Source organism: Manacus vitellinus, unplaced genomic scaffold (assembly GCF_001715985.3).
Source record: "Manacus vitellinus isolate BGI_N305 unplaced genomic scaffold, ASM171598v3 scaffold_74_pilon, whole genome shotgun sequence".
NCBI lineage: Eukaryota > Metazoa > Chordata > Aves > Passeriformes > Pipridae > Manacus > Manacus vitellinus.
Genome location: NW_021940780.1, coordinates 2,334,681 through 2,354,190, shown reverse-complemented (window position 1 = coordinate 2,354,190; position 19,510 = coordinate 2,334,681). Strand labels below are relative to the sequence as shown.

Below are 19,510 nucleotides of genomic sequence, written 5' to 3'. Positions count from 1 at the left end.
TGATCCCCGGGAGCAGCAGTGGAGGGCGATGTGTGAGATGGAAACGGGTTTTGAGGGGCTGCCAGGGAAGGGGACCACCTGCCCTGGTTCCTTTCCACATGCAGAGCCCAAGGAGGCTGCTGTTTCTGGTTTTCAACGCCCTCCTGGATGCATTCCCTGAATCCCAGAGGATGGAGGGGGACGTGGAATGCGGTGACAACTAGTCAGAGAAGTTTTACCCGGGGACCAGCCCGGTGTCGAAGCACTGGCACCCAAAGCAACCTGGATTTGTGCCACCTGCCTTTGCCTGCACCTGCCCACGGGGCTCGTGGCTCAATCCCGCGCGGTGCCGAGCCCTCTCCCGTGCCGCTGGTGTGTCCAGGTGTGCCCGGGAGGGAGGGAGGAGGAGCACGGAGGGAGGTGCTAACATTGGGAAGTCCTTGCCGGGCTGGGGAGCTGCGGCCCTGGTCCCGCGTGCAGGGCTCGGTTGCCACGGTTACCGGGTATTTTCGCTCACTGCGCTGGTGGTTTATTATAGAAGCTCAGGAGGCTGGTGCCAGGAGGGAGTGACAAGGGGGAAGAGATCTGCGGCTTTGGGAAGTTCAGAGCGATTGGGATGTGGGGCTTTTTTAGTCCGTCTCCCCCTTCCCTCGACCTCCTTGCTGCTTTTTCCCCCTGGAAATCTTGTCAAACCCTGCTGTGATGAGTTAGTCCTGCCTGGTTTGGACTCTGAGGTGTGGACAGGCAAAGGATGGTACACCTGGGCACACCTGGGTGCTTCACACCATCCTCACAGCACCCGTGGCACCATCCTCCCTCTCGGGGAGCGTTGGGGTCACACTTGCTCCTGGGAGACTGGTGATGCTGGGAGCCCTCCCAGTCACAGTGGCTGCTGAGCCTCTGGGAAACAGGAGAAGTTTCTTCTCTGCTGTTCTTTGCTGGGAGCAAATATCTGCTCTGGGAATGGGGTGGGGAAAGAGGGGCAGGTCACTGTGCTCCCCCGAGACTGGCAGGGGAGAGACTGGCAGTGCCCGCGCGTACACTCACTCGGGCAGATCTGGAAGCTTCGCCTGCGAGTGCTGGAGAAGGAGAAAAGGAAAAGGAGGGAGGGAGTTAAAAAAAAAAAAAAAAAAGAAGGCTCATCTCACATGAACAAGCATGAGCCGGAGAGCAGGAGGGAGGAGGGCGGAATGAAGCGCAGGGCATGTGTCTGACGGCACAGCAACGCACGCTGCCACGAGAACATGAAATTTTAAAGGGGACTGGCGGGGAGCGTGAGCCAGGGAGGGCTGGGCAGCTGCTGCAGAGCTTCTCTGGGCTGCGAGGGAGCGAGAGCATCCCTCTGTCCCCCTCTGGCCTCCTGACCCGTCTGCAGACAGCCCTCCCGGCTTGGCCTGGGTGTATCCGCCAACCCACCCCCTCCCCGTTCCCCCTGCAGGTCCCAATTAATGGATTCTGACATGGATTATGAGAGGCCAAACGTAGAAACTATCAAGTGCGTCGTGGTCGGGGACAACGCGGTGGGCAAGACCCGGCTCATCTGCGCCCGCGCCTGCAACGCCACGCTGACCCAGTACCAGCTCCTCGCCACCCACGTGCCCACGGTGTGGGCCATCGACCAGTACCGCGTCTGCCAGGAGGTGAGGGCTGCTCACGGATACCCCCTGGGAACCCTGAGGAGGTGGAGCCGCGTCCTCCCCGCCGGGGAGGTGGGAATCGCTCCCCCGTGCCCTGCTCGAGGACTCGGGAGCTGGACGGTGTCTCTGTTCCCGCAGGTGCTGGAGCGCTCCCGGGATGTGGTAGACGATGTCAGCGTGTCCTTGCGGCTCTGGGACACCTTTGGTGACCACCACAAGGACAGGCGCTTTGCCTACGGCAGGTAGGGAGGGGGCAGAGCCTCGGTGCAGGGAGGAGGGAGGGCAGAGCCGAGGCGCCGAGAGCTGGACCTTGACCCCGCTCCCCTCGCAGGTCCGACGTCGTGGTTCTGTGCTTCTCCATCGCCAACCCCAACTCCCTGCACCACGTGAAGACCATGTGGTACCCGGAGATCAAGCACTTCTGCCCCCGCGCGCCCGTCATCCTGGTGGGCTGCCAGCTCGACCTGCGCTACGCCGACCTGGAGGCCGTCAACCGGGCACGGCGGCCCTTGGCCAGGTGGGACCCCGGGGCCCTGGAGGTGTCCTTGCCTGCCCAACGCTGTCCCCCTTGCCCGAAGGGTTCGTCATCTCCCCTCTCTTTTTCAGGCCGATCAAACCTAACGAGATCCTACCCCCGGAGAAGGGGAGGGAGGTCGCCAAGGAGCTGGGGATCCCCTACTACGAGACGAGCGTGGTGGCCCAGTTTGGCGTCAAGGACGTCTTTGACAACGCCATCCGCGCCGCCCTCATCTCCCGCCGCCACCTGCAGTTCTGGAAGTCCCACCTCCGCAACGTGCAGAGGCCTCTTCTCCAAGCCCCCTTCCTGCCCCCCAAGCCCCCCCCGCCCATCATCATCGTCCCGGACCCCCCTTCCAACAACGAGGAGCGTCCAGCCCACCTCTTAGAGGACCCCCTGTGCGCGGACGTCATCCTGGTGCTGCAAGAGAAGATCAAAATCTACGCACACAAGATCTACCTCTCCACCTCCTCCTCCAAGTTCTACGACCTGTTCCTCATGGACCTGAGCGAGGAGGACCAGCAGGGCGCCGCGGGGCACGGCTTCGGGGTGGCCGTCACCGCGGCCGCCGAGCGGATGCTGCACCAGGAGGAGAGGCACCACGGGCGGGATTTCCTCCTCAGGGCCGCCAGCTTCGACATCTGCGAGAGCACCGAGGAGGCTGGATCCGGCCAGCGCAAACCGTGCCTTAGAGCCTCCACCAGTGACGGGATCCTGCGGGGCAATCGCTACGAGAACGGGGAGCGCGGGCTGCGGCGGGGCAGGAACCTCTCCTCGTGGAGCCGGGCTTTCACCAGCATCCAGGAGGAGATGGCCGAAGACCCGCTGACCTACAAGTCCAAGCTGATGGTGGTGGTGAAGATGGACGCTTCCATCCAGCCGGGTCCCTTCCGGGCCGTGCTGAAGTACCTGTACACGGGGGAGCTGGATGAGAACGAGCGGGACCTCATGCACATCGCTCACATCGCCGAGCTGCTGGAGGTCTTCGACCTCCGGATGATGGTGGCCAACATCCTCAACAACGAGGCGTTCATGAACCAGGAGATCACCAAAGCCTTCCACGTCCGGAGGACCAACCGGGTGAAGGAATGCCTGGCCAAGGGGACTTTCTCGGGTACGACTCCAGGGGCCCGGGAGCAGCCCCCCCTGTTCCCTGGGAGGGGGGTCTGAGGGGTGGATGGTGGGCTCAGAGCTCCTGGGTTTGGCCATGCAGTGGAGGGTGAACAGGTGTTCACTCGCCTTCCCCGGGGCTTCTGGTCACACTTTGCTTTTCTGGGATTTTTATTGCTGCTTTTTTTCCCAAGAAAGTGAGTGTAAGGGCCCTTCCCCAGGGCTTCCTGCTCCCCAGCCCGTCCAGCAGCTCCGTTTATTTACGGAAGAGCAGCAGAGGCGACTTCCTTCCCTCCCAGCTTGGATTTTTCACAGGGTCATCTGATTTATTGGGAGCGAGTGCCCTTAGTAGGATTTCCCCAGCTTTCCACTGAGCACCATGAGCCACCAGCACGAGGTGACATCCCAGGGGGATGTGAATGTCCCAGCCTCCCTCTGGCTGGATTTGTTTCTTGAACATGGATCCTGATGTGATCAAGCTGTCACTGTGAGGGGACAGATGTGTCCTGGCCCGTGGCACACCCCTGGGAGAAGCTGTGGAGAGCAGAGTAGGGGGGGCAGGAGATCCCCAGCGTCCTTCCCAGTTCTCCAAGGACTCAAACTTGGGCGAGACAAGTTTGCTTCCTTAGTTTGCCCTTTGCTTTCAAATGTGTTGTGGAATGACCTGGGAAAGTCCCTCAGAATACTCGAAGCACTGCTGAGGCCCTTCCCTGAGCTCCTCTGAGCTGGTGGGGGATGCTGGAAAAAAGAGAGAGACTTTTAAAGGAAAAATATAGGAAATGCCAGACTCTGTCCCCTTCCTGGTGTGAGATACTTTGTGGCAGGGGGTGGCTGAGCCCCAGGGGATGGAGACAGCCCCGGTAGCATCCCTGTGCTTGTCCTCAGATGTCACCTTCGTGCTGGATGACGGTGCTATCAGTGCCCACAAGCCCCTGCTCATCTCCAGCTGCGACTGGATGGCCGCGATGTTCGGTGGCCCCTTCGTGGAGAGCTCCACCAACGAGGTGAGGATGAGGAGGGGTCCCGGGGGCTGTCCCGGGAGAAGGGTGGGCACGGCCATGAGGTGGCAACGTGTGTGTGTGTGTGTGTCCCACAGGTGGCACTTCCTCACACCAGCAAGAGCTGCATGCGGGCGGTGCTGGAGTACCTGTACACGGGGCAGTTCAGCTCCAGCCCCGACCTCGACGACATGAAGCTCATCATCCTCGCCAACCGCCTCTGCCTGCGCACCTGGTGGGCTCTCACAATGGTGAGTCACCCGGGGGGCTGCAGCGGGGCTGTCCCCAAGCTGGGTGGGTGTCCCCCGCCCGGCCTCCCGCGTGACCCCCTGTGTCCCCCAAGAGCAGTACACGGTCACCGCTTGATGGAGGCGGCCCCAAGAGACATCGATGGGGACGTGCTCGTGTTCCTGGAGCTGGCTCAGGTAGGACAGGGAGGCACAAGGTGCTGGGTGGTGACACTCAGAGGGGTCTGGCTGCTCCGGGGGGGTGGGTGATGCTGCCCTGGCAGAGGGGACAAGCAGGTCTTGGGTGTCCATGGAGAAATGGGGTGAATCCCTCCTGCTGGTCCATGCCTGGGGGGCTCTGACGTGGGGCTCCATCCCTTGCAGTTCCACTGCGCCTACCAGCTCGCCGACTGGTGCCTCCATCACATCTGCACCAACTACAACAACGTCTGCCGCAAGTTCCCCCGGGACATGAAGGCCATGTCGGGAGGTGAGTGGGAGCCAGGGGGGGATGACAGGGTGGGGGGGGTCCTTGGGTGTGGTCCTGCGCCACACCCTCAGCCCCGTCTCTCCCCCACTGTCTCCCTGCAGAGAACCAGGAGTACTTCGAGAAGCACCGCTGGCCGCCGGTGTGGTACCTGAAGGAGGAGGATCACTACCAGCGGGCGAAGAAGGAGCGGGAGAAGGAAGACTACCTCCACCTCAAACGGCAGCCCAAGAGGCGGTGGCTCTTCTGGAACGCCTCCTCCTCCCCTTCTTCCTCTCCTTCATCGTCAGCAGCCACAGCCTCCTCTTCGTCCTCCTCCTCCTCCTCCTCGGCTGTGGTCTGAAAGCCCGTCCTTGCCCTGGCTCCAGCATCCCTGGGAGGAGACGGGGAGGAGGAGGAGGAGGAGGAGGAGGAAGCAGGGGGTGACCTGCCCCAGCGCCAGGCGTGCAGCGGACGCCACGGGCCGAAGCCCCAGAGGAGATGGTGGCCACGGGGGTCTGTCCCTGTGGTGGGGGGCTCAGGGCCAGCCCCTGGTGCTCCTGCAGCCCTGCTCTCCCCGCGCCACGGTGCCAGCACTGCAGGACTGGCAGAGCCCGAGCAGCAGGAGAAACTCATGTTTACAGGAGCACGAGGGCTGTGTTGTGGTTTTATTTTGGATTTGATTTTTTGGGGTTTTTTTTGGTACGTTTGTTTGTTTGGAACATCAGCAGCATGAGGAAGAAGAAGAAGGAGAAGAAGAAACGCATCCCGCTTCCACTTTGATTTGTAACCAGAAGCTGTGGGATATGGTTCGTGTGTCTGATGGCACCTGGAGCCACTGTGGGGGTCCTGCCACCCCCTTTGACTCACAGCAGGGTCAGGCACAGTGCAGGGGACCCTGGTCCCCAAATGCCTCCAGGCACTGCAGCGAATTCCCCTACCAGTGGGGTCTGTCCCTAATTCAGGGCGTGGAGGGGACCGGAGTCCTCTCCTCCCCATTCTTAACTTTTTGTTTAAAAAGAAAACTTAAAGCAAAAAAACCCAACCCCGATCCCAAACCCACTCCCCCAACCTGCCACACCAGAAACCAACCCCAGGCCCTTGGCTTGGGCTTTTAGCCTGGAAGGCTCCATTGTAATAAATGGTATTTTCAAAGCCCAGCGTGGTCCCTGTGTGTTTGGGAGGGAGCGCCTGGACACAGCACATCCTTGTGCCCTGCTTGGGGGGACACCATCACCCCCCTTCCAGGGCTCCCAGGATGGACAGGGACAGGGAAGCACTGCAGGATCCATCCATCCATCCATCAAAACCCCTTGTACAAGGAGAGGTGGCTTTCCCGTCAGACTAACTCTGCATGTCCCACCTGTGTCCCTGCAGGTCCACAGCCCCAGGGCTCTGCAGGGCTGCCAGGCAGGCCAGGAAGGACCCAAACCTCCGCTCGCCCTCCCCAGCTGGGATGGGGAAGAGCCCATCCCTGGCAGAGGCTGCGGCCGGAGGGAGCACACGGGGATGCTCCCGGTGCATCCCCTCCCACTCCACCTTGCTCCTCTTCCCAGCTGGCCTCGCAGAGCACCTTGGAGCCTCTCATTCCGCATGCTCGCCCTCGGCCACGGATGCAGGAGCGAGGTGGCAGCTCCAGCGAGCTCACCCTGGGTGTTCTCCCCCTCTGCAGCCCCAACGAGCAGGTAGGACCACGAGTTTCTTTCCCTTTCTTCTGCGGGCGCTCCCCGGTCCCGTGTGCCTCCCCCAGGCCAGGCCCTGAGCCCCCGTGTCCCAGCCCTCCATCCTGCACGTGCCTGGCTCTGCAGGAGCTCCCTGCCCAGGTTTGCATGCTCGGGAGGCACGAGGGGCTGCCCGGGACAGGACCTTTTGGTCCTGGTAGGGCCCCCCCCAGAGCTCCTGCTTTTCGCACCCGCCCCAGCGCTACCGATAAACCCCAACTGCAGTGCGGGGGCTGGTGGGCAGCCCCAGGGGCTTTCTGGGGGCCAGCAGAGCCCCTCTTCTCACTTAAGCACTGCATGGATTTGCCACACAGCTACTGCAGCACACAGAGCCCTGGCTGGGTGGAGCTGGAGCAGCTCCGGCCCCGGGTCAGCGTCGCGTGGTCCCCCCCTTGGCCCCGGGGTCCCACCCCCTGCTCGAGGGACAGATTTCACCCTCCTGTTCTTGCAGGGAGCAGAGAGCACAGGACTCATGGTGTAGGGGTTAAGGCAGAGGCCAGGTTGGCTGCTGAGGGCTTTTTCCCCCGGCAGAAGCATCGCTGGTGGGGACCGTTCCCAGTGGGATGCACGAATTCCATGGGCTGGGTCCTTGGCACCACGGGGAGCAGCTGCTGAGCATCTGGTCCAGCTCCTTTGGTGCCCACTGAAACCCTGGCAGAGCACGGGGTGTGTGTGTGGGGGGAAATAAAACCAGACAAGAAATCAGGAGGATTTTTTTTTTTTTTAAAAAGTTAATTCTTCCTTCATAAAGAGAAATGTAAAAACTGGAAAATAAAGCAAACTGGCTGGGCCAGAGCTCTGTATAAAACACACACAACCATGCATACCAAAATACCAATATTTTTATATTAACTTTTAAGTTAACATATGTAAACAATTGCTAAATAAATACATAAATACACAAGTCCTGCTTGCATCCACGTGGTTTGTTGTGTTGTACTGAGTGGGGGAGAAGTGGTGGGAGCAGGAGGGGCAAGTGCTCGGCAGCAAAGGGCAGCCCTGGGCTGCTCCCACCACACTGGGGAAGGTCCTGGTGGACTGGGCTGTACTGGGGTGGCAGCTCAAGTAATCCAGTAGTTTTTCCAGCAAAGTTGTCCCTGAGCTATGCGTGAGAGGGAAAGTGTTTGAGAAGCAACCCCTGCAGTTGGGGGAGGGATGGCAGGTACTCGTGGTCACTCTCAGACCTTCAGTGCATTCACCTTTCCACGCTGGCTGGAGACACAGGGACTGCAAAGCCACCCCACAGCCGAGGGAACGGAACTAAACTGTCATCAGCAGGTCCAGGGAGGTGATTTTCCCCCTCTACTCAGCTCTGATGACACCCCACCTGCAGCTCTGGGGCCTCCAACATCACAAGGACGTGGAGCTGCTGGAGCGAGTCCAGAGGAGGCCACGGAGATGCTCCAGGGCTGGAGCCCCTCTGCTCTGGAGCCAGGCTGGGAGAGCTGGGGGGGTTCACCCAGAGAAGAGAAGGATCCAGGGAGACCTGAGAGCCCCTTGCAGGGCCTGAAGGGGCTCCAGGAGAGCTGGAGAGGGACTTTGGACAAGAGCCTGGAGTGACAGGACATGAGAATGGCTTCAAACTGAAGGAGGGTCGAAATAGACTGGATATTAGGACGAACCTTTTTCAAATGAGGACGTGGTTAAACACTGGCACAGGATGCCCAGAAAGGTGGTGGTTGCCCCATCCCTAGAAACATTCAAGGTCAAGGCTACACAGGGCTTGGAGCCACCTGATCCAGTGGAATATGTCCCTTCTCGTGGCAGGGGGGGTTGGACTAGATGATCCCTGCACTGTCCCTTTTCTTAAGCAACCCCAGTGATCATAGTGCAAATAAATCGTTCCCACTCTCCCCTCAAAGTCCACTTTTCAAGCTGGAACAGCAAGCAGAACCACTAACGTAACTTAAAAAAACCTTAAAGTAACTTAAAAAACCAAACTTAGCAGCAACTAACCAGTGAATGCCCAAGTGAAACCAAGAGAGCACTTGGCATCCGTAAGGAAGCACCACCATGGAGCCTGCAGCTGCAACAGCTACAAAAATAGCACCACGAAGTCCGTACTTCACTCCTGGTTCAGCCGAGCTCCACAACAGCAGAGCTATAAACAGCTAAAATTCATATGTCCTGGGAGGTAGTTCACAGCTCTGGGTCACGGGTCACAGGACCCGCCCTGCTCTTCGTCTCCTTCAGGTTTAAATAATCCCTTCCTGATGATCTCGGAGGAGATGTCGTCTGCGACCCCGCGGAGATCGAGCTGGTCCAGGGTCTCCAGCAGCACGTTCACAGAGGCTTTGGAGCCTTCTCTCTCCAGCCACTTGTTGAGCATTTCGTAGAAGGCGTCCTGTGACCGGTCAAAGGGCAGGTCGTTCTCCAGCATGTTGAGGCTTCGGCCGAATTTCTTCCAGTAGATGAATTTCATTCCAGCAAAGATGTAAAAAGTGCTTCGCAGCGCTGGAGGGGGAAGGGGAAAGCTCAGAGAACGGGGCAGAGCACGGGCAGCTGGGTCAGAAATCTCACCCCCTCTGCCCCCCCCCAGCACATCTGTTGGGCCCCAACACTTACCCTGAATGGGTTCTTTCCCTGTCTGTGGAACCAGATCCCTCCTGGGTCTCGGCCTGGGAGAAGGGGCAATCGGCAGCATCTCCTGGAATGGCAATGTCTATAGCACCCACCAAGCCCCGGCACAAATGCTGTCCCTGAGCCCCCCAGTGCAGGGACTGGAGACCCCTCTCCCTCTCTCCAGGGGCTGTTGGGGCAGGACACCACTCTCCACCCCCAGGACATCATGGATTCCTAGCTCTGGGATGGCAGCAGGCCACAAGCAGGGAGAGCTGCCTCGTGGTTCCCAGCCAGGGAGAGAAGAGCTGTTTGCTCAGCAGCATTAAACCCACAGAGGACTCTGGCAGTCGACTGCAACGAGCAGGATTTGCAGTCCTGAACCCAGAACAAGGACAGAAGACCCCTCTCCACCTCCCTGCGGATACCATGGTCCAGCCCTGGACTCCCCCCAAGCTGATGAGCCTGGGGGAGGCAGAAGGAAGCATCAGAGCTTGGGCAGAGGTCACTCTGTACCTCTGACTCCTCGGCCCTGGGGAGCGGCGGATCCCGGGCGCGCTGCTCGTTGAGGTTGTTGTCCTGAGTCCCCACGTTCCCCCTCCCGCACCAGCTCAGCTTTTGCATCAGGTTGCTTGCATCCTGGGGCAGGAGAGAAGCACAAACCCTGGCGGGTGGTCCCAGCTCCCAGCAGCCCCACAGGGATGCTGATGGCAGCATCCCCCCTGCCGTGGGCTCAAGGGCATGGTTTGCTTGCTTATCCCGAGCCTGCAGGAGCTTTGGCACAGCACAGCCCTCCCTTCACCCTGGGGTCTCCCCTGGGCACCCTGGGTGTGCCAGCACCTCTGCCAGGGGGAGGGCTCATGGCACTGTGAGGGCACTGCAAGCACACAGGGACCCTCCTGTGCTTGGCTACCGCATCCCTGCAGGGGTGAGACTCACCCCCTGCTCCTCCAGCCTCCCCAGGAGCTGCAGTGGGGAGCAGAGGGCATGGGGGACCTCACCCTAGCCCCACAAACAGAGCCACCACCCCGCTGGCATCCCAGCAGCTCACCTTCAAACTGTAGGACGTCAGGTTTCTCCTCTTCCCTGGAAGATGGAAACAGTGCTGTGATCCCTTTGCCCAGGCAGGTCCCTCTTCCCACCCAGCCCACGGCACTGCAGAGCCCCCAGCCCAGGTGAGTGCTCTGGGGGTCCCCTGCACCCAGTGCTCACCTGGGGAACAGCAGCAGTACTTACAGATGAGGAGCACAAGCACAAGCAGGATCAGGATCACCACCGGGATGATAATCCAGAGGTCTAAAGCACAAAAACCAGGGGTGTGGGAGCTGCTCCTACTCCCCTTGGCAGCAGCTCCCACCTCCATCCCTCAGCCCACCTTCCCTCCCCACTCACAGTTGAAGCCGGTGCCCTGGGCAGGACCACACTGGAGATCACTGTAAGGAGTGCAGGGAGACAGCACCACCTGGCCCTCGGGACACCTGGGAAAGGGGGAGACAGGGCAGGATCAGCAGCTGGAGCTGAGCTGCAGGCACGGACCCCCCCATGACCCCCAACTCACCGGGTCTGGCACTTGTGGCACATCTCGCAGGGGAGCTTCGGGTCACAGAAGGTGCCCTTCTTGCAGGCACACTCCGTGTTCCTGGTGGCCTGGCAGGGACTCAGCTCCACCTGATCTGTGGGTGACAGCAGACAGGGCTCTGTGCCCACTCCTTCCCTGTTAACGACCCCGAGAGCGTCCCAAGCCCCAGGAAGACCAAATCAGTCCCTGCTGTTGATGTTTCAGCCTCGCCCTTTCCTGCCCCACTCCTGCCCACACCAAGGGAAAAGCAGTGCCTGGATCAAGCTCCACCAGCAGCCTCCAGTGCCACCGGGAGCCTCGTCCTCCTGGTCCTTGTGGAGGTCTCATATCCAAGCTTGGCACAGGGGACGCTGCCCTGGACACAGAGGCAGGTCTGGCACGAGCTGCTACACCAGCTCCAGACCCAGCCTGCTCCCAGCCACCCTCTGGGGACACTGCAGGTGTCCATCAGCCAGCACTGCCCCGGTCCCCACCGCCTCGTACCTTCCCTGCACTTCAGACATTCATGGCAGGAGTGGAAGGCGTTTGGGTAATCCATGAACTCCTCGGCCTTGCAGGGCAAACACGTGCTGGAGCCATTTTCTTCTTCACAGGACTTTGCAAGGTGGGTGCCTGCGAGAGGAAGGGCAGCTCTGAGCACACAGGACAGGGAGGACGTGTCTGTGCAGAGAGGGGGGTGATTTGCCAGCCAAGAAAGCCAATGGCCTGGATCAAAACCAGTGTGACCAGCAGGAGCAGGGCAGGCAGGGATTGTCCCCCTGAGGTGGCACTGCTGGGGCACCTCGAGGGCTGTGCCCAGTTCTGGGCCTCTCATGGTGAGACATTGAGGGGCTGGAGCGTGTCCAGGGAAGGGAACAGAGCTGGGGAAGGGGCTGGAAGAGCAGGAGCAGCTGAGGGAGCTGGGGAGGCTCAGCCTGGAGAAAAGGAGGCTCAGGGGGGACCTTCTGGCTCTGCAACCCCCTGACAGGAGGGGGGAGCTGCCAGGGAACAAGGGACAGGAGGAGAGGGAACGGCCTCAAGCTGTGCCAGGGGAGGGTCAAGCTGGACATCAGGAGGAATTTCCTCATGGAAAGGGTTATTAAATGTTGGAATGGGCTGCCCAGGGAGGTGGTGGAGGTGTCCAAGGAAGGACTGGCCGTGGCACTCAGTGCTCTGGGCTGGGTGCCAAGGTGGGGATGGGGCACAGGTTGGATTTGATGGTCCAGCCTGGACCATTCTGTGGTTCTGGCACTGCACTGCCAGCGAAGTTCAGAGGCAAACGAGGAATAAACAAAAGGGAAATATTTCAATAATGAATCCTTAGATCCATGACAGCGGAGCAGGGGAGAGCTGCCCCTCACAAAAAGCAAGGCCCTGCTGGCTCTGCCAACAGGAACACGGCGAGGCTGCACACGGGGGGATCACTGAGACCATCCTACCTGCGGGACACTGCTGGCAGTGGAGACCTTTTTCTGGCACGTAGTACAACTCTGTCCCTCCCCCGCTTGGGTCCAAGGGATCCAAATCATCCCTTCTACTCAGTGCTGCTGCATCAGTTCCAAAAGCAGCTCTCTGTCAAAAAATACAGAACAACCTGGGTTAGAAACTACCCCAAGTCCACGGGGAAGAGAAGGGCCAGAGCTGCTGTGCCCGGTGTGCTCTGGGACAGCTCAGAGCCACCGGGGCCAGTGACCAGATGTGCCCTCGATGCAGGCAAAGGGCACCTCCCCTGCACCAGGGGGGTATTTCCTTGGCACAGCGTTTGCAGGGGGATTCCCCTGTGCCAGGTTATCAGCAGGGCAAAGCACTCCCTAACGCTTCCTTAGGATAACATCAGACCCCTTTTCCTTCCCCAATTTCTGAGCGCACCAACAGCCCCGAATCGAAGGGAAGGGCAGGGAGGAGGAACAGGTTTGTGGGAGGAAACCGGCCCCGTGTCAAGGCTGGTACGTGGCTCCTGTGCCCACAGGACTGCTGGAGGCTCCCAGGGGACAGCAGGGCCTCGTGTTTCTGCGTTACTATCCCTGTTATCCTGCTGTGGATCAGGAACACAACAGCCGCGTTTCCGCCGGCTCTGCCCGCCCTTTCTGCCGGCTCAGCTCTTCCTGCCCTGGCTGGGTCACTCCAGCTGCAGGAGGACAACCCCTGGCTGGAACAGCCCCTCGGCCCCTCAGCGTTTGGGAGGCCTTTAGGGCACCCCAATGTTCCCAGTGTGCCCTAATCCGAACCCAAGGGGGACGATGCCCTTGGCCTCTCAGCCAGCACAGAGCTGCTCCCCGGGTATCAAGGGGTATGAACCTGCCCCTGCTCCAGCCTTCACCCCTCCACTGTTGGTAGGGAATGAGGTATCACAACAGTGACAGCCTGGAAGAGGCACTTTTCCCTTCCCCTCTCAAACAGGGAGCACAAAATCCGCCTCTCAAAGCAAATATTTCTCCCGCCTCTCAAAGCAAATATTTCTCCCGTGAGTCAGAAGTTGCCTGGAAAGGCAGAACAATAGAGACGCCAGCCAGTCCTGCCCTGTCCTGTCCTCGTCACCAGCCCCCACAGCAAGAGCTCAGCACAGCTCCGATCCTCCACCTCCACCCTGGACACTTCCCACCCTTGGATGAGGAGAAATGTGAGTGCTAAGACCAGTCTCAGGTGGTCACAGGGCTGCAGAGGGTGATGCAGAGCCACAAACAGCAGCCCTGAGACCAGCCCAGCCACAGGGAGCACAGAGCTCCAGCAGCACCACGGCACAGAGCCCCTGAGCCCCAGCCAGCCCGGGAACTCCCTCCATGTCCAGCCTTGGGCTTGGAGGGATCAAATCCACATCCCTCCAACAGCTTCTGGCGCTGTGTCCTAGTCACAGGGGCCAGGAGCAGTTTATCACCACGTGGGTATAACCAAAAGTGTGTGTTCTACACCCTGTCTGTCGTTTCTGATGGATGGGTAATAACTTGCAGCAGGGCCAGGGCACACCTGGCACCTCAGGCTACAAGCTGGGTGGCAAAGAACTCTGCCAGGAGTGTCTTCATTAGTGTCTTCACACTAATGACTCTGCTGTGATAACTCCCCTCCAGTGAGGCATCAGCACCTTCACCCCCAGCCTGAGGGGGCATCTCTGCCACACTGGGCTGGCACAACAGGCAGCTGCAACACCTGGATCACCGAAGATTCCGAAAATATCCTATGGCTCAAGGAGTTAAATCACCCACTGTGGAACTCCCTGCCCTGGGGGAGGTACTGGACATTCCCACCTGAACCTGGGCAGATATAATCTCGGGGTTTTGGGACTTCTGGCACCAGAAGCCCAACAGGACTGCCACTCTCGACCAGACTGTGATCCTTACTCCAACAGCACTGCGACCATCACCTGGACCAACAGGTTTTCCTTTCCTTTTTCTGTGCACCCAGGGGGGCCATGTGGTGCTCAGCACAGGGGTTGACAAACCCCATTGTTTCTTGCCCCAGGGTGCTGGGTTATACATCTGTCTTTGGGGCTTAACACCAGTTTTTCTCTGTATCACTGTATTTATTGTAATCTTTTCAGTAAATTGTAACTCTCGACTTGTGATCTCTCTTGAGTTGGAGTCATTTCTCCCGCCGGTTTCCTTTTCAGCCAGCACACTCTGCTTCTCCTTCCTCCAGCTGGGAGGCTTTGCAAGTTTGTAAAGTGCTTTTTTTTACCCAGTTGAGGAGCTCCAGCCACGAGCAGCTCTCAGGGCTTCACCCACTCTGGTGGGTGGAAGTGAAGGGACAACCTGTCCCACTTCCACGCTGTCTCCAAGGGAAAAAAACCATCTTTTCTTCCCCCCTCAAACTCTGCTGGGCTGTGAGGGTGGTCACAGCAACAAGACAGTGTCATCTGCTGTCTGGAAAGCCCCCTTGGACACGGGATTTCATTGCTTTACGTGTAAGAGCAACAAGTGCACGATAAGGTTATCAGCCCCCAGCACCTTGCTGCCCTGACCAACCCATCAGGGAGAAACCAGCCATGGGCAGGACATGACAGAATTCAGGAGAATTCAGTTTTCACCCACAGTAAACAACCCAAGAAAACCACGTTGCCTTGAGGCAGAGGAATCACCAAGCACAGGAATCCTCAATATCCCATCCTGCTGGATGATCAAGTCTGGAGAAAAAGCGCTGGGAAGCATCAAGCTTTGAACTTTCCCTTCTCCCACCCCTTGTTTTTCTCCTGAAGTGATCCCAGGAAGGAGCTGGACCCTGCAGCAGAGGAGAGACCCCCCAGCTGAACTCCTGACCATCACTGAACATTCACAAAGCATTAACACACAACCCCTGAGGGCAGCAAGAGAGGCCCAGGGACAAAAGAGGTGCCAGACACAAGACAGGCCTGGTCCCAGGGCGCAGGTTTGAATGAATGAACGCAGGGATTTTCCCCTGCACTTCCCTCAATGGAATGTGAGCTCCCGGGAACACACACGAGGTGATCCACTCCCTCATCCCTCCTGGACAGCCCGTGGCCAGGGTCCAGCATGATGCAACAGAGGCCACATGGCCACAGTGTCCTATGATCACCTCTCCCAACCAGCTCCCCTCCCCTTTTATTAAGAAAAGGGGATAAAAAGTTAAAACCCCCAGACTATTCAGAGTGGGCCCTTAGCTGATGGGTTTAGTGAGGCCTGACTTTATGCAGCCAATCTGAATAAACTCTGATAAACAATACAGGGAAGGAACTGGATGATCAGCTGATTCTCTTTAAAAACCTGCTTCGGGCAGTGCTGCTGTCAGTGGGAATAATTCCAGGGCGGGAGCAGCTCCCACGTGCCCGCTGGGCTCCCTCCTTGCAGGGGGATTAAAACTCAGGGCAGGATCCCCCCTGACTCCAGGTGAGAACAGAGTTCAGGTATTTCAACAGCAGCAACGCCCAATCCATACATGGGGAAATCTGATATGCGCAAACGGGATTTTCCGTCCTAAAAAACAGCGGTGCCGGGGGTTTGGACATCACTCGGCAAGTTGGAAGAGGCAGCATTCCTGCCCCGGGCAGCCCAGAGCCGCCTGCAGCCGAGGAGGAAAACTATCCCGGAATCCCGGGAGCGAACGGCAAACAAGGCTCGGGAGCGCGGCGGTGGAAATCCCCTCTCCTCCCGCTCGGGCAGCCAGCGGTCAAGCCTCCCGCCACTCGGAGCCCACGTGCCCTCCGTGCCCGCTGCCCCGCACGGCTGAAACCACCCTTCTCGTTCCACCTCCACGCTGCTGCTTCCCCCGAGCCCCCCCGGCCTCAGCCCCGCACCTCCCCTGTTGCCCCCTGAACCTGCCCGGGTGAACCCCCCCGGCCCCCGCTCCCCTCCTCCGCCCTGCCCTACCCACGTGAAAGCCCCCTGACCCCCCACCTGCCCAGGTGAGCCCCCCGGGCACATCGCCTCGGCCACCCCCTCTCCCCCCAGCCCCAGGACCAGGTGAGCCCCCACATCCCCCTGTTTTCCCCGTAGCCCCCAGCCCCAGGTGAGCCCCCCCGTGTGCTCCCGCCATGGCCCCTGGAGCAGGTTAGCCCCCCCATAGCCCCAGCTTCCCCCCAACTCACGGAGCCGCTTACCCCTCGACCCTCCCTCCCCGCACAGTCGCTGCTAAAGAGACCCTTCCCAATATCCGCTGCCCCCTTCGTGTAAAACCGCAGCCTCCCGCTCCCCCCTATTCACACAGCCCCCCCTGCTCGGCTAAACCCTCACCCCAACCCAGCGCAGCCCCCAAACACTTTTTTCTCCCCTCTTTCCCCTCGCTGGACCCCGGCCCCCAGCCCGGCGCTCCGTGCCCCTCGACGCGCGCAAGTCCGGGCATGTTCACCGCAGCACCGGGCAGCCCCGACGGGGGTCGGGACCCCCCTAACCCCCCTCTCCCGGCGATCCCCACGCCCGATCCCGTCCCCACGTACCGCGAGGAGCAGCAGGGGAGAGAGCAGAGCCGTCGGGGGGGGCAGGACAACATCGTGCGCGGTGGGAGCGGAGCGGATGGATGGGCACGGAGAGGGCACGGAGAGGGCACGGAACGGGACAGGCTCGGAATAGGCTCGGGAGCGGCTCAGCCAGGCCAGGACGGGGCAACCTCCTCCAACCGCGGTGAGTCAGAGAATCGATGAAACGCGGCCGGGGCAGAGCTTATAAAAACTCGGGGAGGGACGGGGGCGGAGGAGGAGGAAGCGACTTGCGAGACACTCCCAGCACAGGTTCGCCGGCGAAACCTCCTCGTGACCGTGTCGCGACCGAGTAAACCACAAGCAGGGGACCAGGCTTTGTCAGAACTCTCTTTTCTCAAAACTTTTGGTTTTTACCGCACTTTATTTTCGCGGTTCGTTCTCTTCAAAATCAGCTTCAGAAATCCCGGTTTAGGTAGGAACCCTCAGGAACGGTTTTCCCAGGGGTGCTCTGGCTTCTCCATCTTGCATTTTTTCCCCATTACTCAGCATCCTAGAGGGAGCAAAGCCACAATCTCTTACGATCTTCCGGCGGCTCAGGGTGCCAAAACAGGGAAAAGTGGTAAAACCTTTGGACTTTCTGCCGCCACACCAACAGCTCGGCTGCTGCACGTTATCGGGGCAGTGTGTGAGGGAAAGGATTCCAGTGGAAGTCTGATTTTACTGGGATGGTGGAGATGTGCTGGGATGGCTGCTCTGAGTGTTGGAATGGAAGGACACGAGGGCTTCAGGAAGGACAGGCACGGGGGACTTTAGAGCCCCTTCCAGTGCCTGAAGGGGCTCTAAGAGAGCTGGAGAGGGACCTGGGAGAAGGGATGGAGTGACAGGACAAGGAGAAATGGCTTCCCACTGCCTGAGGGCAGGGTTGGATGGGACATTGGGAAGAAATTCTTTCCTGTGAGGGTGGTTAAACACTGGCACAGGTTGCCCAGAGAAGCTGTGGCTGCCCCATCCCTGGAAGTGTCCAAGGCCAGGTTGGACAGGGCTTGGAGCAACCTGGGCTAGTGGAAGGTGTTCCTGCCCATGGCAGGGGATGGGACTGGATGAGCTTTAAGGTCCTTTCCAACCCAAACCTTTCTGTGATTCTATAGTCTGAAGTGGATTTAACATTCTCTTGAAATGGGGAAAACTTTTCTTTTTCCTCTGCCTCCATGTGAATGATGTGAAGTGACTCGGTGACACAAAGCCAGTGTGGATTAAAGTAAAGCTTTTATTTGGTTTAAACTCGGGGGCAGATTTTTCAGGAGTGTGCTCCTGTGTAGTTCCTGTGTTGTTCCACATCATTTAGGGGAAGTAGTAGTGTAGTGTGGTTCTGGTTTTCATGGACTACTGTCCTATTTTTAAAGCACAGTAACTGCTTTTAGAAGTTACATACAAGTCACTCCGGCCCAAAATACGTTGGGTCTTAAATTTTCACCTTCAGCGTGCGGAACAAGATGAGCTTTCAGGTCTCTTCCAACCCAAATCATTCCAGGCTTGTGATTCCATGAAAAAAAAAAACAAACCCCAGCCGAGGCGGAGGAGTGGAGTCTTTGTTAATCTTTTCCTAGCCCTGAACTCCGAGCTAACTAATCCGGGTGTGCGTTCCCTGCCCCCCACCTTCCCCTGTGACTCACCCGTCACCAGGGGCTGCGCATAAATCACTTTTAGTGCCGCCGCTTTCCTAAGCAGCGCCCAAGGCAGAGGAATCAGCAGGTGAGAGCCTCAAAATGGGTGCCAGGACTGCAGGGAAAGTGCTGCTGAGCAGATCAAACGCTGCTCCACCAGGGAAAGGGCGCAGCTATTTGCCAATCTGGGTGTCACTGGGGCATCAGCGGCAGCCAGGGAGAAAGGCAGAGAGGCTCCTCAGATCCAACAGGGTCACTAGGCTTGGAGTTAATCCACTCAAGGCGTGAATATTTGGGAAGCACTTTCCCTTTGGTGACCGTGAGGCAATGGACACCCGGTTCTCTCCTTGCGGAGAGAATTCTTGAGCTCGTCTGTGGCACTAAGGAAGATAACGAAGCTGAAGTGTGATTTCAAGGAGAAGAATTCCCGCCTTTCTCCTGGGTGGGTGCTTCTATTACAAGCCCCAAAAGTATGCGGGGCCTTTTGTTAAACCAAAACCATGTGTCCCGTGCTCTGGATGCCACTGACTCCAGCTGAGTCATTTGGGTCCTCAGAGAACAGCTAATTTCTCAGTTAGGGCAGAACTAGAACTAGACTTAGTTCTAGGACTAGGGCTAAATGCTAGTCCGCTGCATTTGCATATGCAAATGACACGGGGAAGGAGCCTGTTTGTCCTTTCTCTGAAAAATCAACCTGATGCTCTCCAGGGAAGTGGCTGTGTGCAAATTCAGGTGGGAAGAAGCTCTGTGGGGCGAGGGGGACACGGGAACGGGGTATCCCAGTTGGCCCCACAGTTTATACTGGTCCCTCAGCCACATCCCGGCAGCGGGAGGTCAACCCTCAGCATCCAGACCCCGAGGGCTCACCCTCCTGTCGCTCCAAACACTTGCTAGGAAGCCGCAGTGTTTTCTTCCTCCCCCTCAATCTCCCCATTAACAAAATTACCCTGAGTTATCTGCCCCGATAAACCACAGAGATAACATTTTTAGGCAGCTCCAAACAAAGGCGGCTCTGTGTCCAGCCTTGGGGATTTAAGCTCCGGAGCAAGGTCGGGATGCTTCTCTCCCACTCCTCGAGGGGTAGGACACCCCGGGCAGACGCGTCATTGTTCTCCAAGCAAGAATTTCCATCCCAGCAGTGCCAGGGCTTCCATTTAAGGCAGATTTTGGGGCAGGCTCCGGTCACGGGCGAGAAAGGGGTGCTCGTT

At 58.8% G+C, this 19,510-nt stretch overlaps 2 protein-coding genes across 3 annotated transcripts in view; one reads left to right on the top strand and one right to left on the bottom strand.

The window, feature by feature from the left end:
- The window catches only part of RHOBTB2 (Rho related BTB domain containing 2), a 12,579-nt gene extending 5,028 nt beyond the window's left edge, over window positions 1–7,551 (top strand). Inside the window, exons 3-10 of one of the 2 annotated variants that reach the window (XM_029964583.1) lie at window positions 1,418–1,619; window positions 1,755–1,858; window positions 1,948–2,133; window positions 2,223–3,247; window positions 4,129–4,247; window positions 4,340–4,666; window positions 4,853–4,958; window positions 5,060–7,551. In XM_029964583.1, the coding sequence (XP_029820443.1) occupies window positions 1,418–1,619; window positions 1,755–1,858; window positions 1,948–2,133; window positions 2,223–3,247; window positions 4,129–4,247; window positions 4,340–4,666; window positions 4,853–4,958; window positions 5,060–5,298 (2,308 nt within the window). In that variant the 3' untranslated portion in view covers window positions 5,299–7,551. Of the gene's footprint in view, window positions 1–1,417; window positions 1,620–1,754; window positions 1,859–1,947; window positions 2,134–2,222; window positions 3,248–4,128; window positions 4,248–4,339; window positions 4,667–4,852; window positions 4,959–5,059 lie in introns of those variants that run through there. The other variant, XM_029964585.1, reaches the window with a different exon arrangement.
- Window positions 7,552–8,179: 628 nt separating this feature from the next.
- Window positions 8,180–19,409, bottom strand: LOC103760517 (tumor necrosis factor receptor superfamily member 10A). The gene is made up of 11 exons (XM_029964576.1): window positions 19,373–19,409; window positions 16,657–16,826; window positions 12,212–12,344; window positions 11,277–11,405; window positions 10,773–10,887; window positions 10,607–10,692; window positions 10,427–10,510; window positions 10,266–10,300; window positions 9,731–9,853; window positions 9,221–9,302; window positions 8,180–9,109 (listed from the first exon to the last, which is right to left on the bottom strand). Exons 1-11 carry the CDS (start codon window positions 19,407–19,409, stop codon window positions 8,808–8,810), a joined length of 1,296 nt encoding a protein of 431 aa, XP_029820436.1. The 3' UTR covers window positions 8,180–8,807.
- Between the last annotated feature and the right edge of the window lie 101 nt (window positions 19,410–19,510).